General features: G+C 42.8%; 1 protein-coding gene across 5 annotated transcripts in view; it reads left to right on the forward strand.

The window, feature by feature from the left end:
- Positions 1–22,245, forward strand: part of CAMTA1 (calmodulin binding transcription activator 1) — a 329,027-nt gene that overhangs the window by 249,779 nt on the left and 57,003 nt on the right. For all 5 annotated transcript variants that reach the window (XM_082777008.1, XM_082777004.1, XM_082777002.1 and 2 more), the window contains one exon: positions 18,260–18,413. In XM_082777008.1, coding sequence (XP_082633134.1) covers positions 18,260–18,413 — 154 coding nt within the window. The remainder of the gene's footprint in view (positions 1–18,259; positions 18,414–22,245) is intronic.

A 22,245-nucleotide genomic window follows, 5' to 3' on the forward strand; every position in this document is an offset into this window, starting at 1 on the left:
GGCTATTTTAGGAGGTGATTGCCCCTTGTGCTGATCCATGCCCACCAAGCCAAGTCTCGGGGTTACCACAGTAGCTGGGTTAGCTCTGGCTGGCCTGTAGCTGAGCTGTTCTTGGGTTATGTTTGTATTTTGCTTGGTCTTGATACTACAGACGTGCTCTGTGTCTCAGTTTGGTGCAGAGCAGGTTAACAACACCCTGCAGCAGCGACCACAAGCGTTACAGGTAACAAACCTCATGAGTCAGTGATTTTATTTTTTTCCTTTCCTAACCTCAGTATAAAGTAGTCATCGGTTTGTCCAAAATTGCCACATCCTAATCCAGCATTACCAAGCAGATGTCACCTTCAGCTAAGGTCTGCTTATTAAAGAGGAGACCTGGAGCTGCTCTCAGGCTGCAGTTTTACAGGCATCCCCACACCTGAATGGATTTAGAGCATTCAGGAGCTCTAATTGCTTTAATATAGAGCACAGCAGTGGGAGTGCTGCATAAACCCTGACCTTGTCTAGTACACAGGCAGCCTTAGCAAATGTAATGTCCTTTTGGCCAGCCAGTGTGTGGTCTTGGAGTCTCTGTATTGAAGCTGAGATGAGGGACTTTTCCTGCGAGCCACAGAAACGTGGTATTTCCTTAACTGCAATATCTAGTTCTCATGTAAGCGGCATTTGAAAATACCTCTAAGAAGCTGTTTGCTGCTTTGTTCAGCTGTGAGCTGATGATGTGACTGAAAAGGACTTTGGGAAATCTAACATGGAAATAACATCTTCATTTGACCCTTGAGTTGCTGCTGTCACCAGAAGGTAAATTTTATTTTAATTCTACTGTGGTAAAAAAAGCCAGCAACTTGGGTAGCATTTCTAGCTGTGTGTGAGGAGCCTGCAATAATGTTCCTTGAATTGCTAAGCAACTGTGGCCCATTTGCTCCCATGGAGCAAATTGAAACATTGATTTATCTATTTGTTTTGCAACTAACACTAGGGCTTCATTACTCCATTCCCTGGGGATATACTCCCACATGCTCAGACTGGAAATTAACTCTTCTTACCAAAAAACATGCGTGACTTTCTTCTTAACTTTGAAGACAAATCCCGAGGCTTAATGCTTTTGCTAGATGTGTCTGCACGTGGCCGTGGGCTGTTCTGGGAGGAGAACATGGAGTCTCTACATTGGGCTGATAGGTGGTGGGATTGCAGGTCTGAGCCAGAATGTCGTTTGAGCTCCATATGCCATCTATGGGTCTGTGATGTATGCTGCTCGTAACTGTACCACAGCTAGTTATTGGGAGAAACAGCTGCAAGCAGAAAGGCAAATTCAGTAGCAATAGAGACAGAAACTTAAAATGTCTCTCAAATACGAGTGACAAAGTGTACCCCCAAACTAGCATACAGCCGGGGACAAGAGGAATGCAAGTGTTAAAGGACAGCAGAAAACTGTTCAAGTAGTATTAGAATTTGGGTACAGTTGGCACATATGAATGTATGAATTTCCTTGCTATGTAGGCAAAACACAGTAGTCTTAGTCTTGAAAAAACACATAAACCACTAAATGGTTTCTGGCACTTTGTAAGCTTCAAGGTTCGAGAGGGCAGGACCCTGTAACATGAGACTGAGGGTATCCCATCCATGTATTTCTTGACTGAGGCATCCAGCAACACCTGCAAAGAGTTACAGGTCAAAATTTTTCTGTATTCAATAGACATTTACTCAGACTCGTTTAAGTAAAGTTAGGGCTGTTTTCATAAGCTTACTGACAGTTACGTTATCATAAGAGGACCTTCTGGCAAAAACGTTGTATTCTTAGGAGGACACCACACATTCAGCTGGCAATCCTAGGGAATTTCCAAATTAAATGACTTAGCAGTGTCTGAGTACGATCTTGTACCCTGTAGGAGAGATGAGCTTGTTTCCTCCCCCCTCCTCACCTGTCAAAGTACTGCAAAGTAACATCAGTTACTCCGTAATGGAAATTAATAACGCATATTCTGTTTGATGTTATGTCCTGTTAGTACATGAGTATTACATGTGCTGCGTATCCCAGGGCAGCTGGTACGAGTTGATAAATGCTGACACATTTCTGTTTGCTCCTTTCCCATGAGGATGTTTCAGTGCTGGTGGAGATGCTCTAATCCCATTGTGCTTTGGTGACAGCATCCAGGATCTCATCTGCCCCAAAGCTGCTTTGGAGCCATGCAGTAAAGCACATGCCTCCCTGTGTAACGTATACAGCTAGCAGTTGCAATTCTGTGTTCTCACATTCTCTTAAAAAATAAAAATAAAAATAAAAACAAAACAACAACAGCAAAAAAAAAAAAAAAAAAAAAAAAGAGAAACTAGACTGTTTTTTTTTCCTGCACATCGAGTCAGTTACCTGTTTTAATTCCAGTTTAGAAACTAGGGCAAGAAATATACATCAATGCTGTATACTGCCTAAATCACCACAATCGAGTTTAAATTCTTTTTAATCTTCACTGTAAGCCTGTCCTAAAGTAGGTTAGTAGATCAGAACAGATTTGCTCTGTATTATTTATAGGTTATTTCCTTTTGGTTCTTGCTACTTGGCTGGATGCTGCTGAAGAGGACTTCATGTTCCAGCAGTCTTCCTTTGCTGTAACTTTTAAACCGTCTATTTTTGTCTGCAGGAATCCCATCTCCCTAGTTCCCTTCTCTGCTAAAGTCAGCATACTTTTAGTGCTGAAATTCTTTATTATGTGCTATGCCAAGGTCCAAGCATGAAAAAACTCAAAGTCTTTTTGTTAGCATACAAGCACAGGTAGCACTGTGGCCCCAGCTCTGCTGTCCGTGTCAGGACACACAGCCACCCAGCACAGATATCCTCCGGCTTTTCTCCCAGTGCCAACATGCTTCAGAGGACATTCTTCACTGAAGGCTCTCCTCCTCTCCCAAATGGGTGGTCTGGCCTGGATCTTGCTACAAAAGCACCGCTACCCTTTGAGCCCGTTAACTGGTGAGACACCAGAAACATTTGCAGTAGATTCCTTTGGCTATGAAGAAGTTTGGATTCAGCAGGCTCCAACAACCAAATGCAGGCTGTCCTCTCAGCAGAGCGTGGCAGGAGTCTTCATAATGTTCAAGGAGCCAAGGAGTTCTCGTAGTTTCAAACCACTGCCAGGTGAAGAGACTCCACGGAGCAGGCAAATGTGATAGGCAGGGTAGGGCTGCATAATTCATCAGTCTGCATTTCTCTTTTGATGAGATTTCAAGTATAAAAGGTCTGGGAAGGGTGTGCTATTTCTTTATTGCATCTCTGAACTGAAACCATGTTAGATTTAGTGGGCACAGACTATTTAAAAAAATAAAAATAAAAACTAACTAAATAAAACCTGCTCAAACTAGGGGAGGAGTCCTGGTCCAGCTGAATGCAGAGCAGAACGGCTACTTCGAAGCTTCTGCATTTTCCACGTGAGGATTTTGGGGTTTAGTGGAATACTGCCTACTTGAGGCTGCCTATTATGCTGAGCAAAGCTGGAGGATACAGGCTTTCAGATCTGATGGTTTTTGGTCATCAGGCAGGAAGGTACCAGCTAAGACTCAATACAAAGCCTAAATCTGGCCTCCAAAAATGAATGAGTTATTTCTAAAGTGTTTCGGTGTTGAGATGCATCTAAATCAGATTATTCGGCATGGGGTGGTTTGCTGCCACTGGGCTAGCAGCTTTTCTTAAACATTAACTGTGTGCAATGCCTGAGCTGAATACCCTTCAGAGCTATTTAAAGATGTTCTCTTTTCCATTTTGGTGATATCTTTCTAAATTATACATTAAACTTAGCAGGGTGAGTAATGCATCACAGCTTCCCCATGTCAGACTTAATGTTACTTACTGAGCTGCAGCTTCATGTTTATGTGGAGGAGGCGAATGCACTCTTTTCTCTTCTGTTTATCTCCAGGCTCTGTGCGGGGGGAGCAAACCCAGGTCCTCTCATGCTCCCACAGCACCGTGTGCTCCTGCAGCCAGGTGTCTTTTTGTGTTTTTGCTGTTGTGCTCAGGCGTACGTCCTGTCTGCTGGTGGGAGCTGGCGCTGCTGCGGTAACTGTTGGCAATGGGCCCCTCTTCGTAGGCAGCTGACAGCGCTTCTTCGGGAAATGTGATTATCTTGGAGGCCCCTGCTCTATTTCCTCTTTACCAAAAGCTTGTCTGCCACAGACAGCTGGTGCATAGGGAGCCAGAGTACGACTTCTGATGCAAAGCACTTAGGAGAGCGGAGTGCTGCCTCGTACAAAGGCAATGCTTCTTCAAGAGACCAAGGCATACCGTGCTCTGATTTCTATGAAAAGGGTTTGCAGGTTAAAGATACGTGGAAAAATGTTATTTTCCATCAACCCCATGCTTTTTCTCTATCGAGTTCAGATGCTTTGCAGTAGAAGTTTTTCGTGTCTTAGTAAATAAGCTAAACAATCCAAGGAACTTATGATGCCACCCCAAAAGGCAGCACACAGGAAGAATGTTCACAGCAATTTATGAACTCTGGAAGTGTTGGCTTTTGGTAACAAGGGACCGATAGCATAGCTGTTGTAATTTTAGGTGCTACGGGAAAAACAAGTAATTTGCTACTTTTCCTTGCCAATAGTTCTGAAGACTGATAGTATTTGGTTAAGTGCCACTTTAAAATTGAAAACCAAGCAGTTTTCTTTCAGTGGCTTTTCAGAATGTTGTGCAGCAAAAGATAGCGCATAAAGCAGATGCATTTCTTTTTAGCTATGTATAGTGCTGGTTCCTTTTGTGAAATTATTGGGCTTTGTTGTTGAAATTCTGCCATCATTTCCCCCTCTCATAGAAATAGTATTTCTTCTTTAGGTGCTGACGACAGGTGTGTTTCTAGAGCTGATCTAGTTTCTTCTGAAATATTGATGTTGCACAGGAAAGACAAAGAAGGAACTCCCAATTTTAGGTGTGTTTTCTTTTTCCTCTTGCAATCTCTTTTGTTACATTGCCTTTTACATTTCTTCTACTAGCTTCTAAATAACTCACTCCTGGGAAGCCAGCTGAAGTTCCCTCTCCTTTGATACTGTCTCTGTCCTTAGTACTAACAGCCAACGCTCCCTTATTTGATCTACCCATTTCCTTGGCCAGTCCACACACTTAATATGCAGGTGGTCTGTAGTCCTGGTGCTGTTTCAAGGAGTCCTTTTATAAAGCTAGATTTCATTTCTTTTTGAGGTATATATAAATAACTTGATGCATTTAGTAGGTTGCAACCATGCTTGAGAGTCACATGTCCACCGTTTTTTCTCTGTCTTTTTTGTAGAAATTGGTGAGCAGATGTGAAAATCATTGTCGCTCTTTTAATAAATGCAGTCACTCAAATGTCTTTAGCACCTGAGCATTTTTTTTTCAGAACAGCAGTCAGCTTTTACTATTTGTATCACCCTTTCACCATATTATGTTTACACTTCTATAGCAAAACACTGCATGTTTTCAGCAAAATTAATCAGTATAATTATATGTGATTTCCAGTGTCAGGTTCAGCTGAAACACTCATTTAGGGTGATGATTAGCCCTATCAGAAGCAACAAGGATGGAGAACTAATCTGTGCCTAACACTGTTACTTTGAAAGATGCCATTTATACTCTATTCATAAATCGAATATTTCCTCTGAACCACCCCCACAACCAATTTGAACAGAGAACGTGTTTATGCTAATTGGCAGAGCACCTTGTTTGTTTTAGATTGCCTCTTTGCTGTTGTTTGCAGAGGTTGCCATTATTCAGATAGCAGGAAGGGGTTGAGCTTGGTGGGTTTTTTGATGTTTATCAATAAGACCTGAGCTTTTATTTGGCTGAGGTTATTCTAAATGAAGTCTTGAAATTATTTAACTCTGTATAGTCTTCTAAGATTCCTAAAACACAGAAAAAAAAAACAACTCCTGTGCATATTGTGTATGGATGTTTGTGGATGGTGTGACAAGAATAGGCACGTCTTGAAATTCTGTTCTTTGATATAAAGTATATGTATGTGGCTTGTTGTCTTGGTGTACCACCTGAGCCATAGACAAATCCTTGAACCTTTACAAAGTTCACAAAACAGTGTTCATTACAAACATGAATGAGCAAGAGCTATGGGAGTGTAAATTCACTCTTCAGCAGAGCATTTCAACCATGCAGCATTTCAGAGCATTTTAAAGATGATAAACTCTAAGCTATTATAGTTCTTAAGCAAGTGGAGTTATATAGAAACAAAGTTCCTTCACTGAAAAAAAAAAAAAAGTTCAGATCAATTAAAACAATTTACTTTGTTGCTAATGATTTAGGACTGTTGTAATTTATTAGTAAATAAGTGCCTTCAAAAGCACATCCATTCAGTGAGTGCACAGAGGAAATGTTAACGAGTTCTTGGATAAATTACGTCTAGAGTTTGGTAACAGACTTGCTGCAAAACATTTAGAGCAGGCTCGCCACATGGATTTAAGTATTCCATCTTTCAGAGAACAATTAAAGCTCCTAATCAATTTTTCAGTGTTTGGAGAAATGCAAATAACAAGAGAGTCATCAACAGGCTGGACTCATGAGCAGCCACCCTGCTTGCAGTCCGCCTGGCTCCTGGCAGAGAATGAATGTTCGATTTTTCAGAACCAAAATAAATGGCAGAGGGAGATGGTCGGCGGCTTCCTCTCTCTGGTTGGCTCCCAGACTTACCACCACATCATAAGAAAGTATCATCCTCGGCCTTACATAGTGAGAATATCATATCCAGGCATAGAAATGATTTGGTTTTAATCAGAACTCATATCAACCTCTTTGGATATCTGTAGGAATTGTCTATGTGGACAAACAATTTTAGCAAGCTGAGGTATGTTAAGCAGCAGTGAAAAATTACTAGTGTTAGAGAACAGGCCAGGTCCATGCTATGTTCATCAGGGGTAAGAAATTACACAGCAATTATTGAGCAGCTGCTATATCGGGTGCAAATAGATTCTGAGAAATCTTTTGAATGGTCTTTCAAAATGGACATTCTTTTAGTAGAATTTAACAGTTAAAAATTAGGGAGTCAGTGCTGGTTTTGTTGAGGTCTCACCATATAGACAAGTCTGATGTAGTTCCAATTTGCCTGCCTGGTAAAATAGTCCGTCATATGCCAGAGAGAGCCAGATCTGTCAAGCTCCGCACAGTTTTCCTTTATTGGTTTTATTGCCTGCCTTCTGCTCTGAGGGATGGTGGTCGTTCAGTGACAAGAACCTGGAAAATCATTCAAGTTGACAATGCTTTTTAGATTTCATGTTTTCCTTGTGTCTCTATCTTTTAAAAACCAAAGAGGACGACTCAATGACACAGTGAACTTAGTGGGGAGTTTGTTTTTGTTGAACTTACCTTCAAATTCTGGGGACTGCTTTTGTTGCCTTCCAGATAGATCTAAGCTACAACGATGTCCTTACCTGTAATCCTCGAACCTCTGGTTGGTATGATACAACTTTTTGTATAACAGGTATGAACTTTGCTTTCTGGTGAGCGGTGCTAAGATACAACTCGAAGATAAGCCAAGTTCTCTAACACTTGTTTAGCCCCAGGGCTGTCCCGATGGATTCAGGGGCTGGCAGCCTTGAGAGGTGGAGGCTGTGTTCCTGAAGCCTGCCAAGCCTGGACTTTGCTGATCATGCAGGTCAATCATATAGTGTAGCACTAAGTCAAAGCACTGGAAATGTTGAAATGGAAAGGTAAGGATGAAAAATGTCTTGAAACTTCTTTTTTTTTTCAGACAGAAGCCCCGTCAGCCAACCAAGTGGATGCGCTTTGGTGTTAATCCATCACACTCACATATCCATATATTTTCTCAGAACCTTAAAGGCAAAGTAAAGTTGGACTCCAAAATGGAAAATGTGTAACACTAAGGGGAACTTTGGACTCACTGACACTGCAGGTTACTTCTGTCTGAAAAGATTATAAAGGCACCACAAAACCTCCACTGAGTAACCTGTGTGTTATATAGCAGTGTCAGAAGGGTTACGCTATAGGAACAAAAATGTTGCAGGACAATCAAAGCCAGCATTATGAAAGTGAAGATGTTCTTCTCATTACAGATGTTCTTCTCCCAGGAATTCTATGACCAGTCACTGATAAGAAAAATAACAAATTTTAAAGAAACTATAAATGACAAAGCCCTCAGAGCGTGGCCAAGGAATAAAAATAAAAAGGACTCACTGGCTACCATGTACCAGATCAGCTACATGGAACGTTAAATGGCATTCATCTGCTATTCTTCCAGGCAGGCATCGAGGTGTTGCTTGCATCCTTTTCTGTCACCTGGAACCCCATGGTTCTGAACTTGTGCTGTACCTGTGGGAGAAATAGGGGACATGCTGAGAGCTGCTGTGCACTGTGTCCTCCTGGAGGAGGGCTGGCATGTGCTGGCCAGAGTTGTAAAAGCCATTTGCACAATCCAGACATCTGCCAGCAATAACAAAAGACCAGTAGCAGGTAGTAGCATACTACCAGGAACTTTTTACACGACTCTTCTATATGACACTTTTTTCCGTCTCGTGGCCCAGCAGCTACGTGCCCCAGAGGGTCGCTGCAGGAGCTGCTGCTAACTTCTGATGCTTCAGAAAGCTCCCTTGCTGGTAGGCACGTGGGAAGATGGGCTGTGTGGGGCAGGGATTATAGATTTTGAGGGGCAATCAGCTTCCAAGTGCTTCTGGTTCATTTGCATGCATGCAAAAATAGCTTTGAGCTTGATGCTGCTTCAGGAACATCGCTGAGGGACAGCATGTCTCTGGAGGGAAAGCTTATCCTGAACTCTGGGTACGTTCTCCTGAGGTTTTCTCTCTTGGTATTTGGAAATGTCAAGTTTCTATTTCTTGGTCTGCCTAAAAAAATAAGAATTTAAAAAAAAAAAAAAAAAAGTGTATCTTTAGGTATACATTGAACTGTTCTTAGTTCATAGAAATGCATTAATATTTAAAAGTTAATAGGGTTATTGAGGCAAACTAGACCATCAGCACATCAGAGAAAAAAATGCACCATCTGCATTCAAAACAGAATTCGAAGCAGTGTGTTCTGTTGTTATAAACTTTGAAAGCACTTGGTGAATGTCAGTAGAGCTTTGAAATTAAAATTTCTTCTTATTCCAGACCAGCTATTATTGCATCTCTAGCTTGGGTTAGCTGGGAAAGGGTAGAAGCCACTTGGGGCATGCTTTGTAAATGCTGGCATTTCTAGAAGATGATGAGGATAGAAGTGTTTTGAGTTTAGCTCTGTGTCTGTTTGAAATGCAGTGACAGAATTCCCATATCAAGATTGCTATAAAAACAGAAGGAGGAAGAGGAGATTCTGTACTTCTGAATTATGAGAATAAAGCAAAGTCCTTAGAAATGTCAGCTGAGGGATCTGTGCCTCACACTTGTTCTTCATTTAACAGGGGAAAAATAGTCTGAATAAATCAGTAGTAAATCTTTTACAGAGTAACAGTCTAAAAAGAGGTTGGCACTGTTAAATCATATTCGATACCTAGTTATTTACATTTCTCTGTGCTAATTTGGTAAGGATTGGTTAGTGTTTACATGGATAAATGCAACGTGTTTTGAAACTACGTATGCAATGCTGGAGCAGATTTTGCTCTGTCTCCTCTTCATAAGAGTGCCTCTTAGGAATTCAAATCCAAAGTAACCTGTGCTGTGCCCTCAGAGTTATTGTTTGAAGAATCTCAGGGCTTTTGCAAAATAAGCTGTTAAACCTCAATTCAAAACTTGGACAACCGGAGAGAGCAAGTGACAGAAAGAAGGAAGAGATGCTTCAGTGATTTCCATAGCAAATTTATCTCCCTTAAAAAGTAATAAATATTAAATACATCAGCTGGGTTAAATGGATCCATTGCAGTTATGTGATTTTCGTGAGTTGGGTGTGTATTAAGAAAGAATATTCCTAAGCAAGCTGAAGTGGGCAGGTCACTATCCATAAGTTTACGTGCTTTGATCATGGCTACATTTTTATACCCAAGCAGTGATATAGCTGCATTAATTCTTTAGAAGGTTATTAAACTCACTCAAACAGCTGCTGGGCAGCTTGTATGACTGACTGCTAGATACCTATTGAAGTCTCAGGTTGGTCTTTCAATGGTCCAGATGTACCATGATAAAGGAATGGAAAAGTTTTCAGTTTTTACTGGAAAACAGTAAAAATCATGTTTTTGAGTGAGGCAATAGTAGCTTTTCCTCCTTCAGCTTCTCTGCCTTATGCTGTAGTTTGAAGTTTGAAATCTGCCACCGTATGGAACCGTCCTCCTGGGAAACCTCTCTGCAAACTCCTCTGTGCATTGGAGCTGAGCTGAGGCAGTGCATGGTCTGGCAGCCCGGGATATGTTGTTCAGTGCTCCACGTACAGGGTGTTATTAGCACCGTGAGTGTTCAGGCACCAAAGATTTCTCCTCTGACCCAGTCCTAGTGAATGCTCCTGTGCTGCAGTGAGTTCATTGCTCTAGAGCAACAAGCAAGACTGGAGAACTCCCTGCTACTCATCTGTCCCTGGGTGCCGGGACACAGGACGTAGGTGTCAGCACCTCTGGCTCAGCTGGGTGTTTCTAGATGAACAAATGCAGTCCTAGCTCATGGCAGAATTATCTTGTCCCTGTCAGCTGCCTGTGTAAGTTAAAGCTGCCAGCTGGCAGCAGTGACACAGATGAAATGAAATTTCCATTGTCTGGAAGAATAATAACCTGCATGAGAAAAAGAAGTGCCTTTGGTTTTATTTTGCTTCACACTTCTGGTTGTGCAATATCACCTTCTGTTATAGTTTTTACTGACACAGGAGACGTTCTTCTGAAAGGTAACAGACAACTCAGAAATAAATTTGTTTGGAATTTTGGAGGCCAGGAATTTCAGCACTGCATTTTTCTGTCTTCAAAGTGCATATTTAATAAGTGTGATCCCTAGGAGTATTCAAGGACAGCTCTCTGTATATAAAATACTTTAAAACATACCACATTTGCCGATGTATTAGTAAGTATCTGGTATTTGTTCCATATTAAGACTCTCCACTTCACTGCTTGCACAACTTAAATACTGTCTTCTAATGTCCAGGCTCATCTATGTGCTGTTCTTAACCTCCACTGGATTGCTGCCAGGCTCATGTACAAAGAAAAGCTTATTCAGAGATCTTTTTCCCAAACAGAATTTTTGTTTCTGGGATTGTCTTAGAGCAATTCAAGTCAAATCACACATATTGCTCAATCTTGAACCACCCTGGTCCTTGGCAACTCCATTTCTAGGTTGGATAGTGAAGTCTGACCACTCAGTGTTTCTCATGAGAAGTTTTAAATCTGTCACAGTTTGGAACTTATTTCTGGTCCCTTGTGGTGTATTTTTTACTTTCTTAATTAAATGTGATTTTGAGGTTAAGGCAGACACGGCTTTTAATCCAGCACTGTTGTTACCACTTGCAGCCTGTGTGACCGGCAGCAGTCTCTCCTGGTGTTTTTGCCCAGGGGCCAGTGGGTCTGAGCAAGCTCTTCTAGCACAAATACATCCCTTGCATCCGACCAGAAACACATAAGATGTAAGGCAGACAAAAAGACTTCGGGGCCATTTCCACTCCCTTGCTGCTTTCTCCCAAGGTTGTCCTGTGTGGTCCTGCACGTTGGGCTCTGCTGGTGATCCATCTCAGTTGGTGCTGGCAAGCCTCAAGGACAAGGTGTTAGAGACCAGAGTTTTGTTCCTGTTTGTATTTGGGATGTCACTGCCAGCACATTGAGGACAGATGAGCCTTTCAGTCAAGGATGCTCTTCGCAGACTGGCTGCTCGGGTGGGCTCCTGCTCAAGGAGCACCCGTAGCAGCTAGAGGAAGAAGGATGACAAAGAAGGATTGCAAAAGAAAGTAACAAAAGGAAAACCTGTATTTTTCTAATCTAAACCCTGCCCTGCAGTGGCTTTGTACCCCCTAGTCATTCTTTTGAGGCCTATAATGTAGAACAGTGCAATTACTTTACTGATTACACTTGATCTTCCCTTACCAAGGTATTAAAGAGGAACTGGGGAGCACATTATAAAACATACAGCCCTATTAAATTTGATTCCCTTTAAAACAATTGCAGGAAATCTCACTCTTGTAATTACATGAGTGTAAAAAATCACTTTTTAGTTTTCCAAGCCCTTCACGGTTCTTTTCCTTGTCTGTGGTACGTAGAGTTGTACCAACCTGATGCCATTTTATTTTCTCAAAAATCAGTTGATTTAAACAAAAAATCTCAAAAGGTTTTGGTCTGAGAAACGGGCAAAATTGCTAGGTTTTGTAACTCTGGGCTGACTGATCTTCAGAGAAGTCTGTGGTACCCATCCAGTGTAAACCCAGTGGCCACAGACACAGCCAGGAGGTGGGGTTGGAAGTGGAGTGAAAGCTGCTGGCTTCCTGCATGCTGCCTGCTGCTCAGTCTCTGTTCCCAGCGCTTCCCTGGGTGCTGGAAAGGTCTGCTGGAAAGACTGCTGTGGGCGTCCAGATCACTGCAGAGTCAGCGAACATCTGTGTGATTCAGCTAGATTTAAAACCATCTACGTGCTGATTTCTCTTTCTGCCCTGCTGCCCCCAGGTGTCCTGTGTTCCCGAGGATGCTTTATAAATAAATTCCCTCATCTCTTCAATGCCACTGGAGGCATAGGATAGCAGGTTCATTCAAAGAGCTTTACAGACTAAAATTTAAGCTCTCTGATTTCTCGTGAGAAACCTCCTCGAGTTGGTGGTAAGGATTTCAGGCTGGCGCATGCACAGCCCAGGGGCACAGCGTGAGAGGAGCACATTTATCAACAAAAGGAGCCTGCTCCCCGCCTCAGGTCCTAGCACCCTGCCGAGGTCTGCCACGGCCAACTCCTTCACGCCTGCTGCGTGTCCTCTGCAAGCCCTAAGAGGCTCCTGCTGGCCACCGTGTGCCTCTCACCTCTCCTCGCTCAGCTCCTGCTCCTCGCGGAGCCGAGCACATCCTCTCGGCCACACCGTGGGCTCGCTGTCTGTGTCCAGCTCCGTGGGGGCTCAGTTGCTTCCCTTCAGTTCTTGGGCGACAGGGCTATGCTACGTGTCTACTAGTTGTCTTGTTCTCCCTAATTAAATATGCCCAGCTCAAGATAATTGAAGGCACTGAATTGTGCCTCTCAAGTCAGTGTTGTCATTTTTTTCAGTTTTGCTGTTGCTATGAAAGATTAATATGTTCTAATGGATCAGCCACCAGGTTGCCTTCCACAGCATGACCTCAATTAGAAAATAGTTCAAGGAAAAGGAAAATACTGGGATTTAAAGCAGTAGTCTTGTCTAAAGCTAACACTTAGTCTCTTAAAAGGGAAAAAATCCAATTACTTCTGTGTCCGTTGTGTATTTGTGCCTCGTGTACCTTGTATTTCAGGTATCCCAGGCTCTATTCTCAAACCATTAAAAATACAGAGTAAACTCTCCAAATAGATCCTGCTATAAATAGCAGGAGATGTTTATAGATGACACACGGATACTCTCAGTGGTGTCCATCTTAGAGTTATCTGTTGGTACTGAAGCATCGTGTAACAGCAGCTGGAAACCTTTTGGATTAAGTGTTTCTGAGTGTTAATCTGTTAGGTGTTAATCCAGTCTATCCCGTATGGGTGGATGTGAGTTATGTTCCCAGAAAGATGAGATTCCTTTTCAGTATTTTGAATCGTTTGAGGAAAACAAAGTAAACTTCTTGAATGAATAGCTATCAGAACAGATAAAAACTTCTTTTAATGTCAGGGGTGAAAGCAACAAAAAGTTAATAATACTTGAATTCATTCAAAACTGGCAGTAACGTAACAAACTACATGACTTTTGTCCTCCTTTTATTTCTATTTTAAATAATTCCTTGTGGCTGTATAGGAGGGGCTGTGATGTCTGAGCGATCCTCAGGTAAGCCACTGGGGCTGGGAAAGGCTGGTATCGCCGTACGTGTTTTAATAACACGTAAAGCTTGATGAGTTCAACATCAAAGATACAACGCTGGTGTCTAGCAGAATGCAGAGTGGCTGGGCACCTGGCGGAGCAGAGCTAGCGGCCACTGATCCTGGAGCCCTGGCACAAATCTGGGGGTTATTTCTTTGCAGGGTGGCTCATGTTAAATTCACCCATGCTCTTCATCCTTGAAGGGTGATTTATATCATTTCTTTCTTCTATCAGGGAGTACAAATGTAAAACTTTCCCTCAGCTCAGAGGTATTGTTCCAAATAAAATATTTTCAGCTCTGGCCACTGCCAGTGGGGTTTAGTGTTGAGCTGATAGCCATTGCTGAGCGGCTGAAAGCTGGCCAGAAACTGGTTTTGTTTTCCCTTTTTAAAAATAAATAAATAAATAAATACAATAATCCATACTTCAGGGTTGAAAGGGTAGGAAGGGTGTTTTGTGTGCGTGTGTGTGCATTTGGTTATTCCTTTCTGCATGACAAGGGAGACCTCCCTGTGCATAGGGCTTCCAGTCTGGTGCTGTGTAGCTAACAGAAGGCAGATGCTGAATTAGAGAGAGGTTTCCTTCACAGACCTGTTGACCTTGGCGTGCTCTGGGTACGTGTAGTTTCTTCATCCTAGCATTATCCAGCCCTTTATAGACTGGACATGCTTCTCTTTGCATTTCTGTGCTCCCTTGCTCGTTTCAGCTTTGTGTTTCTGCTAATATGAAAAAATAGTCATGAAGGGGGCTGGTGGAACAAACAATAGCTGATTTACTTGGTTAATTTAAATGGCACGTAGTGGGTAGCACAGGGAGGCTGCCTCTGTGCTCCAACTCAGTCATGCTGGGAGGTCTGCAGCACCATTACATGCTATTATTACTTTCTGGATAATGTATACGTTTTCACTATCACATACTTTTTCTCTTCCATTTTTCATGAGAACCGGCATTAGATTAATGGTTATGCCATAGAAGAAACGTAACGCCACGCCAGTCTGATTTATTGACCACTTAGTGCTGATGAAGCTGCAAACTAGAGTCAGACAGATGTTACAGTGGCATTTTTCTTTTTCAAAGCTAACAGCTTGTTGTGTTTTTAACCACTTGTTGTGCTGTCTTCTGCTTACCCTACAACACCAGGAATACTGGAACAAGCTTCTCCACGACCCTAAGGAGAACCTGCTCAGGAGGAGGACTGGGTGCCGCAGGATTCAGCAAGCCGAACAGACTCCCCCAGTTCAGGGACAGATGGCAGCAACTTTGCTTCTGATGTGTGGGAAGCAAAGTAGCTCTGCTGAGGCTCTGTGCATTGAAATTGTTAACAGCTTTTTGACAGGAACATTTCCAGATCCTTCAATAGCTGTCCAAGGGTTCCCTGCAGGACTTCCCTGCCTCCCAGGTGCAGGGTTTCTGAGCTGGCACATCCAGTGTGCTGGCATGTTTCCTGCACCTGAGTTACTGTCTCTACAGACAGAAAGCAGGTTTTGTGTGCCCAGTTGGATAGGGACAAATGCAAAGCTTGATTCAAAATGAAATTATAAGTTGTCTTGCCGGTTTCTGATTTGCAAGCATGTGTGCACATAGGCAAATACGGAGCTGGAGACAACGTGCAGCAAAAGCTGTGATCTGTAAATGCATTGAATTTACTACTGAGGATGTAGTTGTACTGGAATCTGTTTTCCACCTCCAAATGTCAGGTTTTCTGTCATCCTGACTTGCCTGGTGACAAACAGGAACTCTCAAGCTACAAAAAATACCTCTTATCTGAAATAAAGCAAGAAGCACATGCAGAATTGCTGTGTTGCCTGTCAGCAGCAATGTGTCCTTGCTTTCTTCTTTGAAACTTCTGTGAGAGCAAGAGGTGTCTTCACACAAAATCTCTGAAGCATATTACTTTTTATTACTTCATCATCTAAATCACTAATTGAGTTAAATTAGCTGATGGAGACTATTTGGGTATGTAGGTAATCATTTTTATTATCCAAATCTTTTCTGAATTATACATGAGGACAGTAATGTTTTAAAACTTCCCTTCATCACCTCCCCGTTCCCGAGCAGCTCCATCTGCTTGTTTTTGCAAGTGGCTTGGCCATTTCACCGTGTGTCCTAACAGGGATGTGCTCCCATACCTCCTGCTCCCACCAGGCCAGAACAAATCAACAAGCCCACCCCTGTCCTGCTCTCAGTGCCTTGTTGTGACCCGCATTATCTTCAGTGAGTTAAACAGGCCAAAATTCCTTGGAAACAGGAAAGCTGAAAGAAAAAAATGTAGCTCGGTTTTGCACAGTTGCTTGAGGATGTGTGCTGTGGTGTGGAAAGGGTGAACCTTGCAGCACTCTGCAAAGATAGGGTGTAGTGTTTTATGTACCCTTCTGTGTCTGTCTCTCATCTGGGACAGAAAAGATGTGCCCTGTGAAATGGAAGGCTTTACATGCGTGAAAATTGAATGTGAAAGTTCCAGTGGTTTGTCTCAAGGAGAATGTCAGGAATGGAAGAGCTGATAATTTTCTTTGCTTTAGCACTTTGCAAAACGACTCCAGAATAAGTTGTTAACACTTCCTTATTAGTTTTCCTTGCTTCTTCCCTGTGCAATACAACTCTTTTTGAACACAGGCTTCGAGAACTTCATACTGGAATTAAGAGAGGCTTCGCTGAAAATCTCCTACTTAAAATTTTCATTAATAGAGGGGGCGAAAAATGAAAGTTTCACTGTGTTCTCCCTTTCTTCCTATCTAAAATGAGAGCTTCTCCTCCAAACGGTGAGGGGCGGTGTGATTAGTGGAGCTCCGCTAGGTGCCAGAATGCACAGGGGTGCAGACAGCAGGCGAGCATACTCCATGGGGCTGATGTGCTGCAGTGCTGGCTGCGCACCAGCGCTGGATGAAGGGATGGTCCTTCAGCTGCCAGCAGCATCTCAGCAGGTCTCAGGGAGCTGGGAGACGTAGCCAGCTGCCTTCTGCTCTGGGATGTGCAGGATGCTCCTTGAGCACAGTGGCAGACAGGTCGTGTGTGGCTGCCCCTGTCCTTAGCAGGGGCACGTGTGCAGGGAAGCCAGCAGACAGCAAGATCCTGCTCTGGGAGTGCTTCAGGCGCAGCTGCAAGATGCACCGTGCCTGGCTTCTCTCATTTTGCCCATCAGAAGCTACCTCCCACTGGTTGCATTTATGGGGCAGTTTTGCTGCTCTAATATTTTCCTTGGTGCAAGTGTCTACATATTGCTTTACTTCTCTGTGGGTTTCATAAGCAAGTACTCCCATTAGCACACCCTTTGCAAACAAATGATGGATTGTATTCCCTCTTCCACTCAGAATGGGGCTATAACAACATTAATGAAACATTAGAGTTTTAATTACACCATTATCCTATTTATTTTTATAAATAATTCCAAAGCAGTCATTAAAGTTTGTGGAGTTAGGAGTAAATGACTTAAGGGAAAGAAATCAACTTCTCAATCTTCTTGTTATCTATCGTACAATATCCCAGGGATGCTGTTGGGAAACTAGCTGAGTTGTTTTGGTTGCTGTTGTTAAGATGATTCATTTACTCACACGGTGGTAACACACTGCTAAGCTCCCTACTTGAAATGTCTGTGTCAGTGGGACGACGCTGCAGTGCGTCAAAGCAGTGTTGCATTTCTTTTCTTTCCCTCAGCTCTCGTAAGAAGGTGCGTTGGGAAAGAGAGTAGTGCACTGAACAACCCTGCAGGAGTGACTGCCTTGCAGTTGTTCCAGATTTTTTTTTCTTCAGCAGTGCTGCAAAGGACACCGTCTCTTCCAATCCCAACCTTCTGCAGCTTGCTGTTTTCATCACAAATCTGCAAGATCTTCAAAAGACAAGAAATTACAGGCTTGTCTGAGAGGAACCTGTCCTTGGGGACACTCCTGCAGTACTGCTAGCTTCTTTGGTTCTTCCCTCCCTCTTTCTGCAGCTGTACTGAAAGCGTGACTATCGTTGATGCTTTCAGGTGAACTTCCACGTATTTGAAATAGTCTGATGTGGACCAGAGCTGATAAAAGCATTTGATCCAACAGATCACAGATCCCCTAAACTGAAGCAAGTGACCTGGTGTTTGTTGCAACAGATATTTGCAGACCTCTTGCAAGTGTTCTTTGTTGTGTGGGTTGAAAAAAACATTCCCACTGAGCAAAGGGAACAGGGAGACTTCCCAGCAAAGGGCACTGGAGGAGGAAGCTGTGTGCAAAGTGTCGTATCTTGCTTTTTGCCACATCACCGAAAGAACAGCTCTGATCTCAGGGAAAGTTGGTATATTGTGGGGTCTAACTAAGATGCTTTCTGTTTTAATTTTACTTAGGAAGACAAATACAGAGAGCACTGAGTCAGGGACAGGTCCAACTACATAACGTTTGTTCTCTGTTCTCCCTGTAGAACCCAGACATCGTGTTGGTGCACTACCTGAATGTACCAGCCATCGAGGACTGTGGGAAACCATGCGGCCCTATCTTGTGCTCAATAAATACAGACAAGAAAGAATGGGCAAAATGGACAAAAGAAGAACTAATTGGACAGCTCAAACCGATGTGTGAGTATCTGGAGGCTTTTTTGCTCTATGAAGGGTTAATTTAGAGTATGATGGCTCTCCTGGCCACTGACCCTCCCTCTTAAGTAGTCACTTGTCACCATCAAACTCAACATGTATCTGCATGCACGTCTTTCTTCCTGATGTATTCTATGCATGTATGAGCCATCAGCTCTTTCCACTTAGTTTTTACGAGAAGCCATTTACATAGTATGAAAGCTGCCCAGACTGTTGCAAAAAGGATTATGTTAAGTTCCCCTCAGCACACACTGTGCCGGGGAAAAAGCATACCTATGGTCTTATATTTTTCAAGTGACATTTCTAGGCACCTACTCACTTACAAAGAGCCTTTATTACAGTATTGGCAGGTAGGTTTCCCTGAAGGCCTCTCTATGTTTGTGTTGTTCTATGTCAGGTCAGAATTGGTTGCTGTTGTTTATAGAAGGGCTCTGTGGAGCTGAGTATCTTTTTATCAGCAAGACACACCTGCTGTGAAATGCCTTTCAAGTGCCAACTGTCAAAGCAAAATTTCTATTAAAATAAAAAAAAAACCTGCATCCTGTCCATTGTCTGCACAGCAAAAGAGTGGAGTTGGATTGCTTGGTGATGCCGTTCTCTGAACTTGAGTGCAGTCACCTCCATGATAAGCTTATCTCATTATCTACTATCCAGCTCCCCTGGTCAATTTGACTTGAAACTCCAGTTTGGTCTTCTTTAAGTATATTTTCTTAAATATCTGTTATATTGTATGTCTTCCCCTGGAGAATATGCCCAAACTGGACAGAGACCTGCAATGAAAGAGTGCTTAGGCATATTGTGGGTCTGTAAGAAAAGAAAATTGATTGCAGGAGACACAATACCAAATCTAGGTGCTTACATCTGAATCAACAAACACCAGGTCTGCTTTTCTGCCTCGCCCCTTCCCCAGTCAGATGCTGGTTCTGTGCTCGGCTCTCAGGAACTAGAGGTCACAATCGTGAAGTATATTCTGATGGGTCTTGGCCATCAGTGAAAGATAAATCTCACACTGACCATAGCATTATTAGTTCTGCATTGCTCCTTTGTTACTTCCCAAGCTCTGCAGGTCGTTCTGGTACTGGTGGGGGGAGGAGTGCAGCCAAACTCCAGGTGTCCATGGCAGAGCTTCACATCACTTCTTCACTGCCCGCAAAAAGCGGTGGCAAGGTGGAGACCTGCGGGAAGTCAGCAGCCACTGAGCCCTTCCCAAGTCAGCAGCACTGCTGTAAGTGGCAGTCATCTAACAGACAGCTTCTGCTTTCTCTTTAGCTGCCCAAGAGGCAGAAGCATGGTAATTTCCTCATATAAGCAATACTCCCACTTTTTTGCTCCCCCATGTATTCCTTTTCCATGCAAAACTGAAGGAGAGAAAACAAGCCAAAGAGAACAGGAAAAAAAAAAAAAAAACACCAACAACAACAATTTGCTAAACAGAATGTTGCCCTGGGACCAATAAACTTAGACAGAAATCCAAGATGTTGAAGTTGTAGTTGCGACTGAACAAGGGCCTTAACAATAAACAGGAGAGGAAGTGGCAGCCTGTTGGTTTTTTTTTGGTTGGTTGGTTGTTTAAAAAAAAAAACAACTGCAGTGCATCAAGAAAATTATGTGAAAACTACAACGAACTAGCTGTAAATTTAATAATACTTGGCTTTTTTATGTCTCAAGAGGGAAGAGTGAAATTCTGCACAATTATTCAGAGTATGTATGCAAGTACACATCTCTGTTTATGGATACATATCCTGGGAAGCACATCCTTAGAAATGTAGCTGCTATAAAAGCATTACATTTTGATCAGACTCAGAGAAGAAAGAGGACACAGAATGGTGTTCAGGAAACACAGAGGGGCACTGCTCGCCAAGATGCCATCGGATTTGTTTCCAGTATTGGGTGTGCTTTGAAAGTCCAGAGCCAAGCACATCAGTTTCATCATATTTTCACATTAATCATTCTTTCAAAGACTTCAGTTTGATTGCCTGATGTTTTCAAATTTCTCTGCCCTAAAGCAGATTTGTCAGTGACTTGATAAAAATGTTGTACATAGTGTCACTGGTGAAGTGTGCATCTCACCTTTCTACATGTTCCATGTTGTCGTTCATCTAGTTTTATTCCTCTGGACTTCGGAGCTGTGTGAGGATTTTATTGGTTCATTTTCTTGCTTGCCATTTTTCATAAGCCTTTCACATTCAGGACAAGTTAGTAATGATACAGTCACGGTGTGCATGGAGGTCTGGGGGTGAATGCTGTATCTGCAGGGAGATTTTTACATCATGTTTCAGACAATTGATGTCTTGCAGAACTAGGAGGAGAAGCTGATACTACTTCTATCTTTAGGGACAATGCTTCTTCCTGGTCAAAGGTTAGTAACAGCATTCAGTTGCTATTTTGGAAAGGGGAAAAGTTCTTAAAGTGGGAAAGGGACTGCCCAGTAATATAGGCTGGTTTTATAACAAGTGGGAGGTTTTTCTGAAGACTTGCTGAAAGCAAGTTCTGTTCATTCAGGTCCTGCTCAGCCTGGACCCCAGTTAAAGCTCTTGACCTCTGTCAGATTTTAAAGCTTTTATATTCAAATAAAGGATTGTGGCGAGTCCGTGGTGCGGCAGCCAGAGGCTGGGAGCATGTTCCCTTGGCTGTGTGTGTCTGGAGAACTGCAAGTGATGTGACAGGTGGCTTCAGCGAGAGGGGGATTGGTGTAAGAGTGCAAGCCAAACAAGTACATTGAACTGTATTTTCTAAAGTGCCAAGAGAGCTTGACTGGGTTAGCCCGCATTTCTTGCATTCATAAGTCACTTGGCTCCATCTTCCTTTCTTGTTGCATCATCCTAAAGTCAGTCCAAGCTTCAGCAAGTGTTCAACGTGCATCTGGGACAGGCACAAGCTCCTGGTACCAGACTATGTCTCTTCCACGATCATAGCAGTGTGCTGAGGTATGGGCTGCCCAGGGGTGAGTCCTCCTGTTGCAGTCTTAAATAAGATGTCTGCAAACCCTGAGCTTCTTGGCTGGCTTCAGGGATGGCTTTCAGCTATCTTTTACAGGTGGTTATGGATGAAAAAATACCCTCGCAGGGTGGTCAGACAGGTCTGAGAGCATTATGGAAACACCATTAACTTGTTTTAACTGTGAGCTAATTAGGAGACTGAAATTAACACATCTGAACATCCACAAAACGGAAAGTACTCACTGCAGATGCTCTGAAGATTTGTGTTTTTTTCAACATCTCCAACTGATTTCTTTAGTAAAATTACTGAGTGGAGGCTGTAAACAATGAAATAGCCTGCCTTCAGTTTTTGTTGATTTGAATTTTTGATTTAGTTCTGATATATTTGTCATTTGCCTTTACACTATGACATACACGATCTCCTGATTGTCCTGTCTGGACTATCACTGCTGGCTTGTCAAATGTCAGTTTCAGTGACTCACTGTGGCCAAACCAGCTCCTGAGAGACAGCACCACTTTGCCAAACTGCAGTCCTTGAGACTGAAGCTGATGAGCCTGGAAGGAATGGTTATGCTATTCACGACCTCTGTCAGAATGATTCCTCTCTCCCTCAAAGCCAGGAGGTGGGGCGCCTTGTCTTAGAGGTATAAGCATGTTCAGGGAGCACAGGAAGGGTCCTAGAAGGCTGATGCTGTTTGCAGACCTGCAGCAACCTTACTGACAGCAGTGTCCTAACTGATCATCTGAATCAAAAGGGTCATTGTGTGTTGCTTCTGAATGAATGCAACCTTTCAGGACATCTATGCAAAATGAGTAGTTGATAATACATGAAAATTCTGTGGAAACTTTGTCAGAGACACCTGTAAGTCATCGTAGTG

This window comes from Aythya marila (genome assembly GCF_965140915.1).
Source record: "Aythya marila genome assembly, chromosome: 21".
NCBI lineage: Eukaryota > Metazoa > Chordata > Aves > Anseriformes > Anatidae > Aythya > Aythya marila.